The following is a 21,017-nucleotide window of genomic DNA, read 5'->3' on the forward strand; positions in this document are numbered from 1 at the left end:
AAGTTGCTTTTGGTAAATCTTTAGTCTTTCCTTGCCAGCTAAGATGCATAAAGTCAGGAAGCATCCTATCTTCTCAAATTATTTGAAAGAGCTCCATTAACTTGTCACCTCCATTAACTTGTCACTTCCATTAATTTGTGCTTCTGACAAACACAGCTTTTGAAAAACAAATGTAGCTGATTTCTTTTTACAAACTAGCCTTTTTTTTTTTTTTTTTTTTTACTTCATAGAAAATAAAAGTTTAACACCCAAAGAGATAAAAATAACCTGGAGCATAAATGAAAAGAAACATTAAAAAAAAAGTCTGAAAATAAAATGATGACAGGATTTAACTCTGAAATAGCCTAATTTTTCAGCACTTTCCAGAGAATTGCTTCTTTTGGACTGAGAGCATAACCACAGTTCCTCAGCATCCGAAAGCCTTTCAAAAAGCGAGATAGATATCATTGTGCACCTCAACCTCACATAAAACAAAAACTAAGTTAAAAAATGGTAACTCACCCCAGTTCTAAATACATAATTAACCTAAGCAGGAGAAATTTTCCACATCTTTCCTACTGATAAATATTAATATACATATTTCCTACTGATAAAAAATTTTAAAGGAACACTCAAATTTAAGACATTCTTTTCAAATCTTTTTTAAAAAAAAATTAGGTTTTCCTCCACCAAAAAGGATCATGAACAACACTTTAAAAGAATGTTTTATTATATCTCCTGGATTTTGCCTTCAAAGCCACATTGCAAATTTAAAAAGATTTTCAAAAATTTTGAAAACTTCTAGAAAGACTTCCCAATGCACTTCAGTACATATTTACTTAAAATACATTTTTAAAACAGACATTTGTAGAATACTTTTTCAATCCCTATAATGTAAGTGACTGCTCATAGAGATAGAATTTGCACAAATTCAAACTTATACTTGAGAACTTGAATGATAAAACTAAAAGATGTAATATCAAGCATATTAATATTCATGCACAACTAAAGTATTAAAGTCTCAATTAAAAGACTCATTTTCTGATCAATGTTAACTCTGTTTCTAATTCATGAAAAAATACTATAGAGCTATTTCCATATTTAACATACCACCGTCAATCATCAGTTTTTTTTAATGCCATTACACAAAAGAAGTCACCCTAAGTGTTTTAGATATTCAAAAATTCAAACAAATACAACATACGTTAAAGATTAAAGTTAATTCTTTTGCAATTTCTTGGTTATACCTTTGTACTTTCACATTGGTAATTAGATTACGAGAAAACACTTTAAATAAACGTAAACTTTAGGAAAACAAAACAATGATGAAATGTGGGCATGCCAACATCTTTAAATGTAATCAAGCTTGAGGTTTTTAATCCTGTGGGTTTCTGCATGTTGCTTTTTGGGGGTTCACCCGCCCCCATTTTGCCACAAGGTAGGCTCATGAATGAAATCCCACTTTAATATCCTATTTTCTCTCACTTACATGTATGCTGGAGAAAGTGGAGTTGACCTGGATGTTTTAAGCACAGGAACTGGGAATTTCCAGATAGCAGGAGAGCTCGTTTTCCATTTCAATGGCATGTTGTCACCACGGTACTACAATAACAGTAAAGAGCGTTTCCATAACAGACTACCAACTAGGACTTCCATTCCACACTGTACTGACAGCAGTGGCTGCCGCGGAGAACAAGCAAAGGATTCAGCCAGTGCCCTTAAACCGATGCTTCCAATCTGTAAAATAGGGCTGCAAGGAACCTCCTTAAATCCTTCTGTCCCCTAAAGCAATATGATGATTCTATCATTCCAACTCAACAATAGTGCCAGAAAAGCATTGACTGCAGTATGATTTTTTAAGACTGCACTGTGCATACCATACAATGCGGCTTTATTTAATAAAAGCAGCTAGGATTTTTTTTAAGCTTGCAATACCATTGTTCTACCTTAACAGGGATACTGCAGCACTGTACTACATTCTGCACCTATTAGCCTGATTTCTGACCAATAGTAGCAAGAAAAAACATAGATAGGTTTCATATGAAAATGAAACAACATACCTACTCAGAATACACTTGTCATCCTCTGAACAATCTTCTTTTGAGCTGCAACAATACAAATGGGATATAAACCTCAGCATAGCCTTAGGCCACCGCTAATAGAGATCAGTGACTAAATTCAGCAGCCTGCTTTCCTCCTGTGCAAGCTCTGGCCACACAATACAAGAATGCCATTATGGGAAAAGCCCGTTTCAAAAATTCCAGTCCCTCTGTTTTCCAGCTAGAAGAAGGCAAAATGTAAGAACAAATATAAACTGCTGCAGAACTCTGCACGCTCTTCTAGTAGCTTCTGATTCAAGTTGCTCTCCTTTCCCTATTATTTCCAAGCTGGGATGAGCAAAATCTCATACATTTACAACATGCTGTGGTTACACAAATATCACTCTGTCTTCTGCAGCAGAGAAGTACAGAGTAGCATGCTCTTAATAGCAGTCCTCAGAGGGACGCTATCAACAATCTAATTCAATGCTGCCCTCCCCTTCTCTCCCTTTTCCCCTCTTGTTCACCCCCACTTACTCCTCCCCTCCCTCCCCCACAAACAGCTCACAAATTGCCTAGAGGAAAGACCTAGGCTGCTAGCCAAGCAGGTGTCCAGCAGGGACCACTCCAAAGCTTAGCAGGGGGTCCGGTAACCTTTAGGGATTAGCAATTGTCAAGGAGCTTCAAAAATTGAAGCTGCTGTCAAAGGCAGCTTGAGGTATTTCATGAAAGCAAATAAAGGGTTCATCTACATTGTTTCAAAATACTGCCAGAAAATGGTATTGTAAATGCCCAGAAAGTGACTTTTAAGCTTCTGTTTAAAGCACCAAAACAAATTCACGAATTTTCTACACAATTCTAAAAAGTGAAAATAGGTTAAATGAGTACTATGCTGAACTCTTTATTTACAGGCTAAAGAATTTTACCCCTGATATAGGCAATTCACAATCATAGTACCCTTCAGCTTCTACCTAAAAATAGAATTATCCATTTCCATCAATGCAAGCTTAGTAAAGGCAGACCACGATTGACATGAAAGCCACTACCTATTTTTAAAAAATCACTGCAGTGACAAAGAACTCATATTTACTTTCAAGTCTGTATCCAAACAATAAACTCATGCTTCCAATTTAAATAGTTGACTTTCAGATAATCTTTCCAAATTATTCCTAGTTTTTAAAGATTGATATTTAGTCTCCTAAGAGGCATTTTCATCTATATTTTAGAAGCACAGATGAATGTTTCCACAGTAAGGAACTATTTTCAAAAATTCCAGAATACCAAATTTAATATATGAGAAACACAGCGTGAAATCAGCTAAGGTAATCACAAATACCTTCCTTTTAAGATACAGATCAATATCAAGGCAAGAAGACAAACTACTATTTTCCTGTGAAGCACAGAACATATGTACATGCAGTATTTACATATATATATATACATACATACATGCATGGAAAGAGAAAGCTTATTTTGAAAGATTGACAAGTAAATGTGGACTCTGTAAATATTAAAATATGTCAACCATCATTGCCTCATACACAATTTTTGTTCAACCTAGCATACAAAGGAAACAGCCCCCCAAAACCAAGTCAAGCAATTTAAAGTTTTAAATTATGTACTCCTTTTAATACTCACACACAAAACGGACTCATAGAAATCGTCAAAGGAATCAGAGAAAGGAATATTTATCAATGCATTAGTAGCCAAAATATAGTTTAAAGTTTGTTTAAACCTGCCACTAATATGCATAAACTATAGTCAATATTTTACATTAGAAGGCTTTCTGTAATAATCATTAGTGCTTATAAAGCAAAAATGCCCCAGGTATAATCAGCAGGGGCAACTTATTTGAAACCCAAAGAAGGAGAAATACACACACAAATGTACACACACACACACACACACACACACACACAGCCACACACAGGTATGAACATATCAAGTTTGAAATGTCTCATTCCACAGTAAGTTTCAAATAAATTTTCAAAACCTGAAGCATTTGAAAACATTTAAAAATATAAAACATAAAACAGGTATATATCATGTAGTAGGGAGGTGATGTTTTAGAAAGGAGATTCAATCATTTTCCAGCTTATGAAAATTTTACAAAGCAGTAATTGCAAATGTTACTTCACCTTCTGATAATAAAGATCCAAAAACCTGTGTAAAAACATGGCAGTGAAGTGTTTCCAGCAGTTTATCTGTTCATAAAGACTTCTCAAATATTGGTGAGTAGAAAACAGGCAAGTTAAGGTAGAGTTTTTCAAATTCTCAAAAAAGGGAACCACCACAAACAAGTGAAGACCACTTTACTGTAAACATTCAAGTTACTGTTCTTCTATAAACACTCAACTGATTCAAAAAACCAACATATTTTTTGTCTAATTTCATTAGGCTCCAAAGAAGCCATCTAATACTATGAGTCTTCTATGTCAATTTGCAGTCTAGATTCCTTGCAGACTTAATATTCAATATTTGTTTTTGTGGTACTCCAATAAATTGAATATTTGTTCAGAGTGAAAAGAAAGTAAGACTGCCTCCCTACACCCAATCCTCAGCACTCAAAACACCTAAAAACCCTAAAAGCATTATGTTTTATGGTGGAGACGTATATATATATATATACTCAGTTCTCACTTTTCCCTTAATAAATTAAGTCACTTATAATTACCTTTCATGAGCTGACAACTATTATGCCAAAGTGCTTAAAAATAATTCCTTTAATCAGAAATACAGTTCATGAACAATACTTTACATTATTAATTCACTTAACAACACTATTCCTCGCATATCATTTAGAGATAAACTTCAGCCAGGTAAAATAATCTCAATTACAAATCAGCAGCATCCAAACAAATCAATTATTACCACCCTGGTGGAGAATCCAGTCATAACTATGGAGTATAATTATAATTCCCATTACATTCTATAACTAAAAATGTGTTCACCTATGGAATGAACAAAAATGATTAAGCATATATTTTAAGTATAATTTTATGCAGGCTCAGTGTCCTACTACTTTAATATTTAGAATAGTAAATGTCAAAAAGCCCTTGGTCACATCATAGGAAACACTTATTTTGATCACATAACACTTGATTTTATTATATACAATTGCATAAAACAGGATAGAAAGACAACACACATAAAAGCTCTTCAACGCATTTTATGAATATTACCTAATCAGTTAAAAAATACCTATGAAAAGCATATTTCAGAGATGTAATAAAGGACAATGATGGGTCTTGGCCAAATCTACAAAAAGAGCCAAATCTTATAACACAGAATTCCCTGGCTCCCAATGTAAAAGGAGAAGATTTTTAGAAATTTAGGACTCTAAGAATTCATTTTTCTCAGTACACTCATTGTATAAATGAAAACACTGAAACCCAGAGAAGTTAACTTGCCCAATGTTATATCACAAGCTAGAAGCAAAAGAGGAACTAGAAACCAGATTTCGATCTCCTAGAATTCTTATATAATCCCTACTGTTCTTCCCAATGAAACCATTCCACAAGATGCATGTTTCTATTTGAAGTGAACCACATTCTATAAATGTCTCAATGTATTCTAAAGAAATGAGACTACAAAGAGAGAGCAACTCCTCCAATTATACGTTCACTGAAAAACAGAAGTGGGAGAAAAATCAAAAAAGAAAAGCTGTGCGTGAAGAGCCACTTCCAAATCTAAATTCCAGAAGATGTTTAAGTATGTTCAGGAAGAAAATATAACTTAAGCAGTCATGGTATGAGAGAAAAGGAAAATATATTGCCAATAGCCTGATATTTTTTCTCATTGTAAATGTTCCTAAATAACTTTGTAGTAAAATTTAATTTGATGACTGACTGCTACAATTTGTCACCAGTACCACCTCACCAAATAAAATAAACTAATGTATCATGTTTCTAATCTCTTGGTCCATTTTTTTCCTGATGTGCCCTAAGAAATTTTACCTACTTTTTCATACAAGTTTTGGTTAATCTTGTGGTAGGTACAGCTAAAGAGTAATAGCCTTAGCCAGAGTTTGTATGAACAGGCACTGTGCAATCTTTTCAGTTCTGAAATGTCTCTTCAGACTAATCTAAAATATCAATGTTATTCACAACGCTCAGACAAGACTGCAGATCATGCCAAATTTTGTACTTTGTTTATGTTCCACCAATCAGTAAAAGTACTTGGATAGCAACCAAATAGGAGTGTTAAACCCTTTAAAACACATGAAAAATTCTGGACAGCAGAGAAAAATTCTTAATATATTAAGGGTTCCTTCTTAAAGGAAATAAAATTGTTCACATTCATGGCTATGTACACTTATATACTTATGTGCATGTGTGTTTGTATCTTTTATACACATGTGTAACTATATATATTTGTGCATGTGTGTGTCTCCTTTATTTGTTTCAGGAAATTATCAGAGACATTAAAACTTTCTTACTAGATACTCAGATATGTAGCCTTGCCACAATAAAAAATGGAAAATCCCAGATGTTTCTTGAAGACAACTACACTGGAAAGTATTACGTTGGAAATTTCCTTAACAGAACTGTGTGAAACCTAGTAGGCCAACAAAGAATATGCAAAGACATCCCCTTTTGTAGCATAACTATGTCTTGGATTTATGTTAAAAGATATCAAGCAATATAAATGAGTCAAAATCATCAAACAATACAAACAATGTTATGCAGGCACACATTCATGTATATGCATAGAGAATTTCTCACACCATGATGGTGTAAGCAATGTAAAGGGCAGTATTCTTACTATCTGTAACATTTCCATAGGTTAAGAAGAATACCATGTTGGACAGAGAGAAAAGAGCAATAAGAGGAGCTGGCATGCTGAAAAGGCAGAAACATTCGGTAATGGGTCCAAAGGAAAAGACAATAGCGGTGAGGAAAGTAATGACTGGCTGGAATGGGAAAGGAAAGTCAGAGTGGTAGTAATTGCTGATGTTTACATAACACTTTTTATAGTTGGGGGTCAGATGAAAGAGGTTATGGGGCTAAGATAGGAGCTGGGGTGGGTGAGCAAAAATACAGAGAGACTGAGAAGGGAACAAAGTTCCAGTTGTTGCAGGCCCAATGATCCACAGATTCTGACTACCTTCACTCTTTCATGACAGCTGAAAAAAAGGAATAACACTGAATGGGAAATTCAGAAGTTCTTGCCCTTCCTTCTTTATTTTGTTTTCTGGCACTATCTTTACTCTTTATGTTTTTCTTTTTTTTTTTTTTTTTTTTTTTCTGCTCTTGTATGCTTCAAAGTGTTCCCATCTGTTTTTAAAAAAAATGTTTTAAATTCCAAACCAGGATGTTTGTGTATGTTTGGGATTGTGATAGTGGAAATCGATGGTTTTTATTTTATTTTATTTTATTTATTTATTTTTGAGACAGAGTCTCATTCTGTTTCCCAGGCTGAAGTGCAGTGGCACCATCTTGGCTCACTGAAACTTCTGCCTTCCATGTTCAAGCAATTCTCCTGCCTCAGCCTCCCGAGTAGCTGGGATTACAGGCATGTACCACCATGCCCAGCTAATTTTTTGTATTTTTAATAGAGATGGGTTTTCACCATGTTGGTCAGGCTGGTCTCGAACTCCTGGCCTCCAGTGATCTGCCTGTCTCGACCTCCCAAAGTGCTGGGATTGCAGGCGTGAACCACCATGCCCAGCAAATCAATGCTCCAAAAAGACGCCACGCTATTACTACACCTTATGCTATAGCTATGTTACTTCATCTGCCCAAGACGTCTTTCTCAAATTCTGATGTGTCCTTCAAGAAGGAATCCCTGGATCTTTGTATCTTGCTAATCATGCACCATTCCTGGCCCATTGGAAAGCAGTTGGTAAGTATTCATTGAGTAAATTTAAAGGGAAATTTACAAGCAGAAGAGTGATTAAATCAGAATTATATATTGAAGCCAGAACATATCATGAAAGATCTTTAAAATACTGTTGTTAAACATGCTATTACCAAAAGCAGAGGCTAAGAGGAATATTTATCTGTTAGTTTGATAATTTTTGGCTATAATCTTCTTAAAATGAAAAAATATATAAAGACATAATATCTTATTAAAAGTAAGCATATATTAAAGGAAATCACCCAGAATATGTATACTTTCTTAAATAAAACTAATCATTCCAATAAAAAAATATCTGCTTTCATCTGAAATAGTGATCACTTACCTGTTTAGTCATCTCTCAGCAACTTCCTAAGTATCTCCTCAAACTACTTTGGGTAAATAAAATAGTCAAGCCATTGTTAGCTTTTCTGATTGAATCTGTAAACTTATCAAAATAAAAAGCCACGTAAAATATACAGTGCAACTGAATAGTTTAGAATATGGCTTTAGTGAATGAAAATACATTCATATGAAGCTTTCAAAATAGTTTCACTCGCTTGTTTTAATTTTAGTAGCATCAAATATAGAAATAAGACTGCCAAAATTACATGAAGACGATGTAAGGAATACTGAAACCTTTATATTTGTAAATACTGCACTATTTTGGTAAGAATAAACAATCTCTAATAATGTTTATTTATGATGATTGAAAAATTTTTCAGTAATAAGCACATCACCTACCAAATCTCAAAAGACATGGCAGTTAAACAAATTCAATATTTGCTATACTCTATATTATTTCAGAATTACCTATACTTTTATAAAAATCTGAATTTCTGAAATACTTTTAGAAGAGTATATTTTCTTCAACATCCCAATTTTGCACTCATGAAATAGTGCTACTACCTTGAAAAATGTATATTTACATCCAAAAAGTTATTATAACATTGACATGTGCATCATAAATGTTATAACCAAATATGAGGTTGGAAGATTTCCTGGTTATCCAATCTCTTCATCTTCCTATTTATAAATCTTGGTTAAAAATACACATAGAGGCCAGTTGCAGTGGCTCACGCCTGTAATCCTATCACTTTGGGAGGCCAAAGCAGGTGGATTACCTGAGGTCAGTAGACCAAGACCAGGCTGGCCAACATAGTGAAACCCCATCTCTACTAAAAGTACAAAAAATTAGCCAGGTGCAGTGGTATGTGCCTGTAATCCCAACTACTTAGGAGGCTGAGGCAGAAGAATTCCTTGAACCTGGCAGGTGGAGGTTTTGGTGACCTGAGATCACGCCACTGCAATCCAGCCTGGGAGACAGAGCAGGAGTTCGTCTCAAAAAAAAAAAAAAAAAAACTTATAATCAAAATAACGTTTTGTAACCAGCAGCACTTTCACAGAAAGCGAATCATCCTAATGACTAATTAAGACTATTTTAACACTATTTAAAATTTCCATGAAAAAGAGCCGTTTATATTCAATTGCTTTCATTTTTTTACCATTTTCCAGGTTTAATCATTAAAACTGAATTTCCTATGTATATGGCCACAGAAACTATTGTTGTCTAAAACTAAAAGGTTTTGACCAAATAATGAATGAGAAAATCTTAAACTTCAAAAGAGGCTCAATTTCAAACTTGAACCTTGTGACCCACTGCCATAACATGAAACCCAACAGTTTTCTTAAAGATGTCCTTATAGTCATGTTATTTGTCCACTATGGCACTATCCAGGAGACTTAGCAACCTGGTCAATACTTCTATTTTCATGACTATTTCCAGATCCTTTTAGTTTTCTAATTTAGAACTCTTCTCTTTGGCGATTTTAAATTCTACCAAACAGCTACAGAGTACAGAGGCAGTTATACTGAAAGATGCCAAGTGTATAGTCATAGGTCTAAATTATAGACTCTAGCTGAAATGTATGTAATTTAAAATTGCTATCCCTGCAAACAGCAATTCAATTAAAATTCTATGATTTACAACATCATTAGCACATGCCACATCAAGTGTTCATGTGTCGTAAAATAATCACAGCATTGTTTTTACATTATGTTTAACTTTTATTATTTGGATGCAATGGCTATCCAATGAAAGGGAAATCATTTCTTTTCCTTTATCTCATGGTCTATTGCTAACTAAAGTAAATATCATTTTGAATAAAAACAGAATTCATCTTCTAGGTTGAATCTAGATTTAAGCTAGAGGTAATCTAAATCTGGGTTTCCTGACTGCCTTTCTATGTCTGTCTACTTCAAAAAATAAGTTCAGAACCACTTCACGTTTTCAAAATCAAATATATCTTTTAAATCAGTTACTTCTCATGGATTTCTGAAGCTACACAACACTGAGTAAAATACACTTTCCATTTAGCTAGCATATATTTATTTATTCATTCCTTATTCAGCTGGACTGACACTGTTGAGCATTTTTATGAGTCTTCCCCTACAGGGTCTAGCCATTTGTTTAAATTTCTATGACACTGTTCAGAAATTAAACAAAAATATTTACATTTAGGGGTTTCTAGAAATACCAATTTTTCAGATTCAGATTTGTAAAGCACAGAACAACATAACGTGCATTCCAAAAACAGGTAAGATCAAGCTTAAACTGATACTTTAAACAGGGGAGAAGCACATTTATTAATTAGGACCACACTTTCACATCTGTTAACTAAAGTGCATTGATTTCAACTGAGATCTCCTTAGCATATTAGCCATTACTGACAGGGTAAGATCGTCTCCTTGAGCTTCACAAATGAAACCAATCAAATTACTATGCCTAGCCCAAAACCTGTAGAAAGGAGATACATGCTGAGTGAGTTATTTCAGTCATCAATAAATATCAAGAACTTCTGACTTTGCTAGATGTTACAAATATATAAAAGAACACATGTTCCCTGGCCACAAGACCATTATAATCTAATCAGTTAGACTGGGTATACACACAGGAAACACAACTGAGTCTAAACACATTGCTACAGTAAACATTTAACTACCAGAACAACCCTGAATAGCCTAGATTTCTATACAGTTTTTTAAATTACTTTAAAGTAAAAACAACTGGGGGAGGTTGACTATTAAAATATCAAAACTCACTTATTGTTCACCTTTTGGGAGAAATCTTTCTGCCCCCATGTCTAAAATAGATACAAACATTTATAAAATACCTCAAAGTCACCATAATGCACATTAACTATTGTGATATGCTTCAGATGTACATACAGCAATGTGTTCAAATAATATCTGTCATTCATCACTCTTGCTTGCCCCTTGCTCCCCACTACCCTGGTTAATATGCTTTGACATGGAACACAGAAGTTGCTGAGAGAAAAGTGGCTCCTTTCTTTATGCTGCAATACATACACCAAGAGAAAAGTTATTTACCTTTAAGGCAGATGGACTCAAAGATTAGTGTGCATAAGAATCACATGAGACGATTATTTAAAATACAGGTATCTGGAGGTGGGGCCAGTACTCTGCATTCTGAAGAAGTACTACAGCTGATTATCACACCAGGTCTACTAAACTATTAGAGAAACACTGCTTTAAAGTCAAGGTTGCTAACTGCTGCTGAAGATCCCTTAGCCTATAGTAGGATTGTTTTCTTTCCCAGTCCCTTGGCCTTCCTTAGCATATGAGCATTAGCTGCTCACCACCAGTTGTCATAGCAAACTGCACAGCCATTATCTTGCCCTCCCACACTCCAGATCCTTCTAGGTCTGGGAGCATCTGAAAGTAAGGTGTCCAGCTGGCAGACAGATAGGCAGAGGCAGACAGACAGATGCAAAGTGGGAAACTGTGAGATACAACAATTAGAAAACAAATTATCTTGATTGTGTAAAGAGATTAAAATGTTAAAAACTTGTTTCAAACTTTTTCCATGAGGAAGAATGCAAAAGAGGACAGAGCTAGACATCTGTGGTCCAACTGCAGCTGTGTCCCTGATTAGCTTTCTGACCTCCAGTGTTATCTTCTCCCATCTGTAAAATAGGGAAAATGCTGCTTTCCTTGCCCATCTCACAGCGTTGTCATGAACACCAAATGAATTTATGTTTGTGAAAGCATGTTGGAAAATATAAGGTACAATACAATGATGTGTGGTATTTTTAACAGCATGATTTACATATTTTTCCTAATAAACACAGTGCCCTAGACATTACTGTAACTATACTTGATAACTGAATATCTTCTAGTATTCTCAGGGTCTTTCATGAAAACAAATTCGCATTGAGAAAAAAGGTGAGGAAAAATGCAGACCCCTGGACATACCCCAAGGTTGATTTTTTGAATATATCCTTGAAATCGGCTTGTTTTAATGACAATTGCCTCCGTCTCCTGAAAGTGGAGTGCAAAAAGAAATCTGGTTAATTGTGGTTTTACTGTATTTAGTTCAAATTTTTTAAAGCATACCCTGACAATATTTCAGCTGTAAATTAATAAACCATATTTATAAATCCTGAACATTTAAAACCACACAGAACAATTTTAAACTATGTAAATTAACTTTAAAAAACCCTTAACGAGAAAGCCATAAGATCCTATTTGTTTTCAGAAGCTCTCTTAATGTCTCAGAAAGTCTGGGATAAAGATTGGCATTAAGTATAACAATTATTGGCAGTTGATCTAAAAGACTAAACTAGCCAAATTTAGACACAAGGAGACACTTTTCCAGTAAATATATACTCGCCCCTTGGAACAATTTGTCATTTTGTAGCTTTTTAAGCCTAAAGGTCAATTCTTTGCTGATATACTGCTTTGCCATAAAAACCTAAAAGCAAATGACACATATTATAAGCTTTCAGAGAACAGATGGCTAATGTTCTTCTATGTTCATTTACTACCATTTTCTTTATTTTCATACTGCTTGTAATTAATAAAAACATATAAATAGATATACTGTCTCCTAACCAGAATATTTGGTTTTTGTTAAATTCTGTCATTTATCTAGCTCATTTGGGCTAATACAAAAAGCAATGTTGGATAGAGATACTTCTGGTACTGTCTCAGGGATGCAGTTTTAAAAATAGAGACTACTACAGAAGCACTGCAGTATATGCTGTTGACAGTTAGCTCTCTTAAAAAAAATTAAAGTAGGCTGGCAGATGTACGATGAGCTCTAATACAAAATTTCATTTATTTCCATTTATTTCATTTATGTTGTTATCAGCATATAGAAAGTAAACATTAGTTTATTTTGAAAAAACATGAGCTCAGGTTGTCTTGGTTTTTTTCTGAGTCATCTCATAGGCATTATTGCATTTTAAAATTCATAACTATATCAAAGTCATAGTTTAAAGGTATCTTTAGAAAGACCTTGACAAAGACCTTATCCAAAACGCAATATAAATCTAATGACTTCTTATGAAAAAAGGTAGGTAGAAAATATTTTATTTCTTTTTTGGAATGATAAATTCAAAACAGCATCTCCTTAATGACAGTACTATTTGAAAGTATACTTTTAAAATGCTATACACATAAACATTATTGTTGAATGATAAAAAGCTACAATAGGTCAAATTCATATTTATCATGTTTTACAATTAAGCCTCACCAAAAAATAACAATTATATTATTTCTTTGCTTAAAAATGCATCAAAATATCTTTAAATACAGCTTATTTTATATTCCTATTAATATTATTTCTTTTCTTTGTGCATTTAAAAAGAATCTGGTATGCCACCTTCTGGCAACTGAGTGAAATTATGTATTTCTACATAAGTCACTATTCTTTATTTTAACTTTTTAAATATATGTATATATAGATATTTCATACCTGCATTACATTTAAGCTATATAAATAAATCTATAATAAAGTATGAAGTAAAATAAAATTCCCTTAGAAATCTTATTCAAAATCAAGCTTTGTACATGCTTCCTATGCTTTTTGCGTGGTTACCAATATGTCTCCTGAATTCTACAATACATCTAAAATTGATTTTTGTATACCGCTTCACAGCCACTTATGGAAATAACAGGCTTGCTATTTTAATAAATAAGTAACAGCAGTAAATAAAGGAAAATAAAGGTCTCTTACCAATAAGCCCATTTTTCTCTTAAGGTTTGAACTCTCATCATTTGTCATGTTCTTGTGGATCCCTCTCTCATCAAATTCTCTGGAGTTTTAAAGTTAAGAGCTGTGATGCACAGCTAGGCTTTGCTACATAGTAGCGCACCCCAGTGCATCTGCCTGGTATAACACTTCAGTTGTAGCTCCCAATAGCAGAAACAGGCTTTACATATCAAAAAAAAAAAAAAAAAAAAAAAAAAAAAAACCAAAAAAACAAAACAAACAAACAAAAAAAACAACCTATGCACTGCATACCTTCCCTTGATAGGAAATTGTAGTCAGTATAGTTGAACTATTTATATTTCATGTCTAAACAGCTGACCAGATATGAAAACGAGAAGCACATACATCTTGAGCTTAGTTCCGGTAAGCTGAGCAGGAACAAAGTGTTCATCTTTGGAGCAAAGGTGGAGTGAGACAAATTTTAACACCAGGAAGTCTGACTTAGGAAAACAAAAAGATGTTTACCTTAAAGTAGCCTTATTTTTTTAGGGTCACTATCTTGCTATTTGTTATATTATCTTAATTTTTTATTATCTTTAGTTATTCCCTCTCTCTTGCCCATAGTAGCCAGTCCTATCTTTTCTTCTTTATCAATCTCCCAGGAATCTACCCCATACTGTTTTTTTAAACAAACGAGCTACTTCAAAAAATACATATAACTCATCTCCTTGCATTGCCCATGTTCAATCTGTCAATCCCATTGCATCTAGATAGCTCTTTTAAAATAAAACTACATGTGATGTAAATGATCAATGAATGTTTTTTTCAGTAAGTATGTATTTATTGAACTCGCTACCTGTTTGGTACTATGTTGGGTTATGTGGATGTAAAGGTGAACCAGACACAATCCCTAGCCCTCAGGAAGTTCATAAACTGAGTGAAGGAAACAGGCATGTATTCTGACAATACAAAATACAGTTTAGAAACTTTAGTGATATAAGCCTAGCATTCTACAGTAACAGAGGAGTAAAAAAAAAATACATTGCAACTGAGGCTGAAGAATGAAGCACACATCAAGTGAACTCTAGAAGGAATAGCCTGAACAAAGATAGGAACATGTGAAGGAGTATAACTTGTTGGAGGGATCAGCAAATTCTTCGATATGACTGGAAAGAGTTCAATATTACTGAAAAGTGGGTACATAGTGTTGAGTGGAGTAGATTTTAAGGTATACAGAAACCATATCACAGAAGACCACGCATGCCAGAAAACAGGTTTGGATTTTATCCTGTGGGCTATGAGAAACAATCTGTTGAATGAGTAGATAAATGAAATAATCAAGTAACAAAGCCTAGCACTAAGAACTCAGAACATACTAGTCAACCTACTCTTTCAGTTTACTGTAGTAAATCATAATACCAACTTCCAGTTCTGTATCTCACAGCTTTCTTTGTTCTTTCTCACCTTTGCTCCAGAGGTCTTTCTTGCATGAAATCTCTTCCCCACTCCACTTTCCTGAACTCAACCCATTCTTACAGATCCAGCTCAAATTCCTTTTTGTTTCTGTGATATCTTCCATGGTAATTTGAGTCTATGGTTTTAAAAATATTCTGTCATTACAGGGACCAGAAATCAGGCATTCTTGCTAATGTTTATCACTCAATGTTCCAAAAATCTTTTGATCTTTTGCCCACAAAATAAAAGAAGATGGTGAGAAAATCAGACTAAGGCAAAGGTCAGAGCCTCAGGATAAGTTAGCATGTCCCTGAAAGCCCACCTTCCTAGATTTCATAGTGCACACTAATCTTAGTAACTTCCTTCACCACTCCGAGCCTGAAAAGGAACAAACATAAATTGTAAAGAGAGATGGATCTGTGTTCGGCAGCAACTTTAAATAACTATACAACACTGCTGGCTGTATACCTCACAATCCTGGTTCAAAAATTCCAGGGAATTGATGAGAAAGGGATACCAATAGAAAAGTTGAATGATGGAGCTGTGACCTTTGGAAAAATAGAGCTGTAAGTGGAGAGAAATTATGATTGTGCTTTATTATTCATAGTAAACCAAGATAATTCACCTAAAGATCCATATAATAAAAGGAATTCATGAATATCTCAAAAAGAGGTGAGTGGGTGAGTATAGGTGCTTGAATATAGAAAGTTCAGAATCTCCAAGGGTGAGCTTTAATAGGAGGAAATCTAAGTGTGAGAAAGGGGTGTTTTAAAAAGGATTATAATGTTAGCTGGGAGATTAGGATAAGAAACTCTCAGAGAATCATGTCCTTGGATGTAAATATTTAGTAATCTCTCTCTGTGGAACCACATCCCATTATGCTCAGTGTCAAATACTCAGTAAGTACTCAAGCTTTCGTTGATTTTGGCACTTAGCATTCAGCTTTGTGTCATCCTTTTTATGTATGCACAATCTCTTAGATTTACGCAATGATGCAAAAACCATGGTGCTTTCTCTTATGTAGACAATAAAAGTCTTTCCATCTTAGTCAACCATTTTATGTTAAAATGGATTAAAAGATTCTGCCAATAATTTCAAAAAGTAGTTAACACTTAAAAATATTCTCTCAATGACTTAAAGAATTCCCAAATAAAGGCTGTCTACACCTTCCTTCTTTTTTATTGAATGAAAAAACTGACCAGTTGCCTTTCCACTAACTTATAAGGAATAAAAAGCAAGTACAGAATAAAAGGAGAGTGTGAGTTGGTAAATGTGCCACATTTTCCAAGTAATCTTCATAAAAGGGCAGTACTCGGGGGATATTAAAATGATTTAATCAACTGCATCTTCAGAAGAATGTTTTTAAAATGGGTATCAATGAAACTATAGATTTTAAAACAAAGAGAAAATATGCCAGATCATTTCCTCATTTCATTTTGTGAAAAACAGACCAATTGACAGATTATTTCCTTTAGGCCTGGTAGAAAAATCTCGACAACCATTTTATATTATATTTTGACTATAATAGGTATTTTATCCAAATTCACATAACTAGTTCATCTCTAAGTTGCAAAAGCAGAAAGAGGGGAGGGGTAGCTACCTCTTGGAAGTCCACAAGTGTCATAATATTAGTGATTATGATGACAGGGTCAATATTAGTCTAGTATAAATAATTCAGTTACATGACACTTAAAATACCATTGTGTTATCACATCCACAGCAGCACTCTTTCCCTTTCTTCTGATGTATGTAAGATGGCTCAGAGCAGGATGAGTTAAGTGGTTTATAGAGTTTTCTGTCCTGCCGAAATATCCATAGTGATAGATTTTGAGAATCATTGGTCTAAAGAAGGTTTAGCCAGGGGAATTTATATTGGAAGCAATTGCTCATACTCCTGCTCGTATTTCAAGTGATTTATCAAATTTCAGTAGATTACTACTCAATCTGATGGGGGAGATGGGGGTCAAAGGAAGTAAAATGAATGGAATTGTCATTTAATGTTACTAATAACTGCTGCCTGCATTGTCACTGAATTAGGAAAAATGGCAAAGAAGGCAGAAGACCAAAGTCTCATAATCTCCCAATCCTAACTGAATGAATCAGAACCATCTTATATATATCTAAAATGGAACAACACTCAGGTTCTACCACCATATTGAACCAGAAATGATAGACAGTAACTCATTAGTAATTCAAACTACTTAATAGGTGTGAATTATTCAATATTGACTATGAAATATACCAACTTATATTTTACACACCTAAATCTTAAATCAATTGCTATTTAATAGTCAAACTGAGAATTTCAAAGAGCCAAGATATATATGCCAGAAAATTAGGAAGTTTAAAATTTTTATCATGTTAGTTTGGAAACATAGAAATAAGCTAAATGACATTTCAAAGACTAAAGGGCAGATATAGTGGGTTAATGAGGAAGTAAGAATTATTTTCTATCCTAATTTTCCTATCCAGATACTCCACAAAGTATTTTACTTGCTTTAAATGTCAGTTTAGCTCAGCCAGCAGAATTCCAAGTAAAAGTTTATTCTGCCTCTTTATTTTTAAGAGTTTCATTTTCATTTTCAACCTGATCCTGAGGTAGGCAATGCAGGTATTAATATTCCTATTTTACTCATGAAGAAACAGAGTTGTTAAATTACTTGACTCAAGTGACATAGCCACTGAGAGAAGTAGAAACAATAAGCCAGGTCTCTTGATACCTAATTTGGTTTTTATTTGTCACCTCTGTATTGTATTAATATTTATTTTATGGGGAAAACTACAAATATGACTCCTAAACACCCTCCCTCCAAAAAAAAAAAAAGGCCTTCACATAATAAAGTAGATGGCTGGAGGAGGGGAGAAGAAATAGTTAATGGAAGCTGCAAGATAGCTATATGACAAAAGTTACATAAATGATCAACCCATAACTATGCTAGAAATACCTTCCCAATGCTACTTCCACAGAGCTCCCTTTCATCTAACAATTAGCAGTTTCTTGGCATACATTTCAAACATCTCATACTTCTTCATGCCTCAGTGGCTTCACATCTGATTCCACTTGGAATTCTCTGCCCTTCTAGTATATTAAGCAAACTTCTAGTCATGCTTAAGGGTTCAAGCAAACTTCCCTCAGTGAAACTTTCCCTCATATCCCTTAGAAGATGCAGGTAATGGGTTTGCTATCCTCCTGTGGTACTTTGAATATTATAGCTCCTGTCTCTTTGGGTTAAAACTGCTTCTATGTCTCCCTAGATTATAAATTCCTGAGAGCTGAGGTTGGGCCTTCCTTATGTTTGTATTATAACTAACTCAGTGCCTGTCACATAGTAACCCAATTTTAGGAGGCAATTTTGGTGAAATCAAGCCAGCAGAGGTAGGTTCTTCCCTCCTCCATGCCTAACCACACTTTTCCGATGATAATTAAATAAGAAATTATTAAAGGGCCTTTTCCTTCCAAAACTAAGATTTGAATCACAAGAAAACATAAAATGTTACAACTGCAAATAGTATACCTAAATGGCTCCTTTTGATGTTTGCATGGCAGACCCTATGTGTGCCTGGCAGGGTGCCCAGCATAGTAGGTATATAACAACTTTTTGATAGATGAATGGGGATGGTGGGGGAAATGGATCAATAGGTGACTGCTGAACTGAACTGAGTAAGAAAAACACTTAGCTACCATAAGGAAGGGAAATGTCAGTAATCAGTTTTCTAAGTCAAGATAGGGCTGGTAAAGCAAAGGAATGCATTTTATTAGTTTGTCACCACCTAGGCCAGGGAATATTGAAAAATGAAACAATATCTCCTAAAAGCAGTCATTTTTGTGAACTGGTAAATGAAAAGGACAAAAAGTATATTCTTTGGATTATTAGATCCTATTAAATTACTGTTGCAACCAGTGATGATGAAAGAGTAAACCACAAAATCCAATTTTGACAGTCACTGCTCCACTAGATGGAGCAAAAAATGAAATAGCAAATTCAACCAAGCAAGTCACTGCACATCGCCAATACCTGGTAATGTAAATGGTATGCTGAGTAGTCAAGAGTAAAATACACAAATGACACACAAGAGGGCCCATTGCTAACAAGCCCTTTTAACATTCAAAATAGAGAAAAATAAACATATTTGATTAAAGATCTATGAATACTGTTCCAATGAGAGAATTATAATTAAGCCTTAAGGAAATGTCTCAAATCACTTTCTCACCCCATTTTCTGGCTTCTCTTGTATGCAGACTGGTGGAGCAGAAATATCAAGGATATTTGCATAATGAACAATATAAAGAATAAAAGACAATGAGATTCCCCAAAGGGAAGAGCTTATGTACAACATGGTTTAACATGCATAGGTTAAGGAGTGGGTGTGAAAGTTCCTGCAGCTCTGAGAGCTAACCGATGCAGATTATTAACCAATATCTCCAGTGTGTTTTGGGGTATATTTGGAAAGGCTGGAAATTTTCATTAAAAAGGAAAAAATGTCTTATAAATGGAAGTTGTGTTTTGCTAACATTAGACTTGAATTTGAGGACACAGAAACATAATGTATAAGCCCTTATGTGCTAGTTGGGAATACAAAAGTCATAAAAGCCTCTAGGAGCATTAATCCTGAAGGAAGATTGACTCAGGAGCCACAGAGAACAGATAGCCAGGGAGAGAGACAATAACAATTAAATGTGAATTCCCAGAACAATGAAAAATGGTAACCAGAAATACGATTCTGCATAAACCAATCATAAGCCAAGAGTAAACATAATACTCCATCACTTCCAATTCAAAATTTAGAATTCATTAAGCATCCTTTATTGCTTTCATCATCTGAAGTTTTCATTCAAAAACCTTCCATGACTACTTATTTCTATGGATGTATTTGTAGGCTCTACTTTCAAGGTCCCCTCAACCTCCAGCCCCACCTTATCTATTCAACACTATTTCCTGTTACAGGTAATCCCAGATTTGCACACAACTAAAAAACACAGTACCATCATACCCAGAACTGCTACAGAAGTTATTACTTAAAAAATTAAACAACTTGCAGCCTATAGTAAATCTGTGAAGAGGAATACACAAGAACAATTGGGGGAGGCAGGTGAAGAAAGGAAAATTAGGCAAAGCTCTTGGCCAAAGCTTTCCCTGTCTCAAAATACCTTCTCCTACAGTGAAACTCTCTCTCTGCCTTGCTCTCTCTTTCTCTCTCTCTCTGCAACCCTCACCCTCCTCCCACATTGTTTGCTCTGTACCAGTGCCAGAAATTCCAGCAATTACAGGTTTATTTGAGCTAACAAGAAGGCTGTTAAAATTATAATAAGTACAGCTGCCAGGATGAGGTGGCTATCAGTTATTCACACATTGGCGTGAATCAGTTTAGTCAAGTTTCTTCAAGTAGCAAAGAGCTGTTGCCCTGAGGGAATGCTGGAGGTAAGAGAGAGCCTTTTAGAGCCCTAGCAACTTTGGGCAGGGTTCTGTTTCAAGGAAGTTAGCAGCATGGGGCGCCTTGAGGGACAGAGAAACTTTCTCTTAGAGATAGAGAAACTGAGATGTAAAAAGGGTACAGAAAGGGTCATGAGAGAACAACAAAGCACAATTTTCTCTATTACACTGTCTTCTAGCCCAAAATCCACCACACCTTTCCTGACCCTCTGCTCCCAGGTTCTGGAGCACTGTCCCTGGGATAGTTCACTATTAAGT

The 21,017-nt window shown here is 34.7% G+C and overlaps 1 protein-coding gene across 10 annotated transcripts in view; it reads right to left on the reverse strand.

The window, feature by feature from the left end:
- The window catches only part of KLHL13 (kelch like family member 13), a 201,091-nt gene that overhangs the window by 67,683 nt on the left and 112,391 nt on the right, over positions 1 to 21,017 (reverse strand). For 2 of the 10 annotated variants that reach the window (XM_032258323.1, XM_032258322.1), the window contains exon 3: positions 12,132 to 12,197. The exons of 3 other annotated variants lie outside the window; for them this stretch is intronic. In XM_032258323.1, the coding sequence (XP_032114214.1) occupies positions 12,132 to 12,197 (66 nt within the window). Of the gene's footprint in view, positions 1 to 1,468; positions 2,526 to 12,131; positions 12,198 to 13,896; positions 14,081 to 15,336; positions 15,464 to 21,017 lie in introns of those variants that run through there. 5 more of the 10 variants (XM_032258324.1, XM_032258326.1, XM_032258328.1 and 2 more) reach the window with 5 other exon arrangements.

Source organism: Sapajus apella, unplaced genomic scaffold (assembly GCF_009761245.1).
Source record: "Sapajus apella isolate SASKATOON/1434 unplaced genomic scaffold, GSC_monkey_1.0 scaffold102, whole genome shotgun sequence".
Taxonomy (NCBI): Eukaryota; Metazoa; Chordata; class Mammalia; order Primates; family Cebidae; genus Sapajus; species Sapajus apella.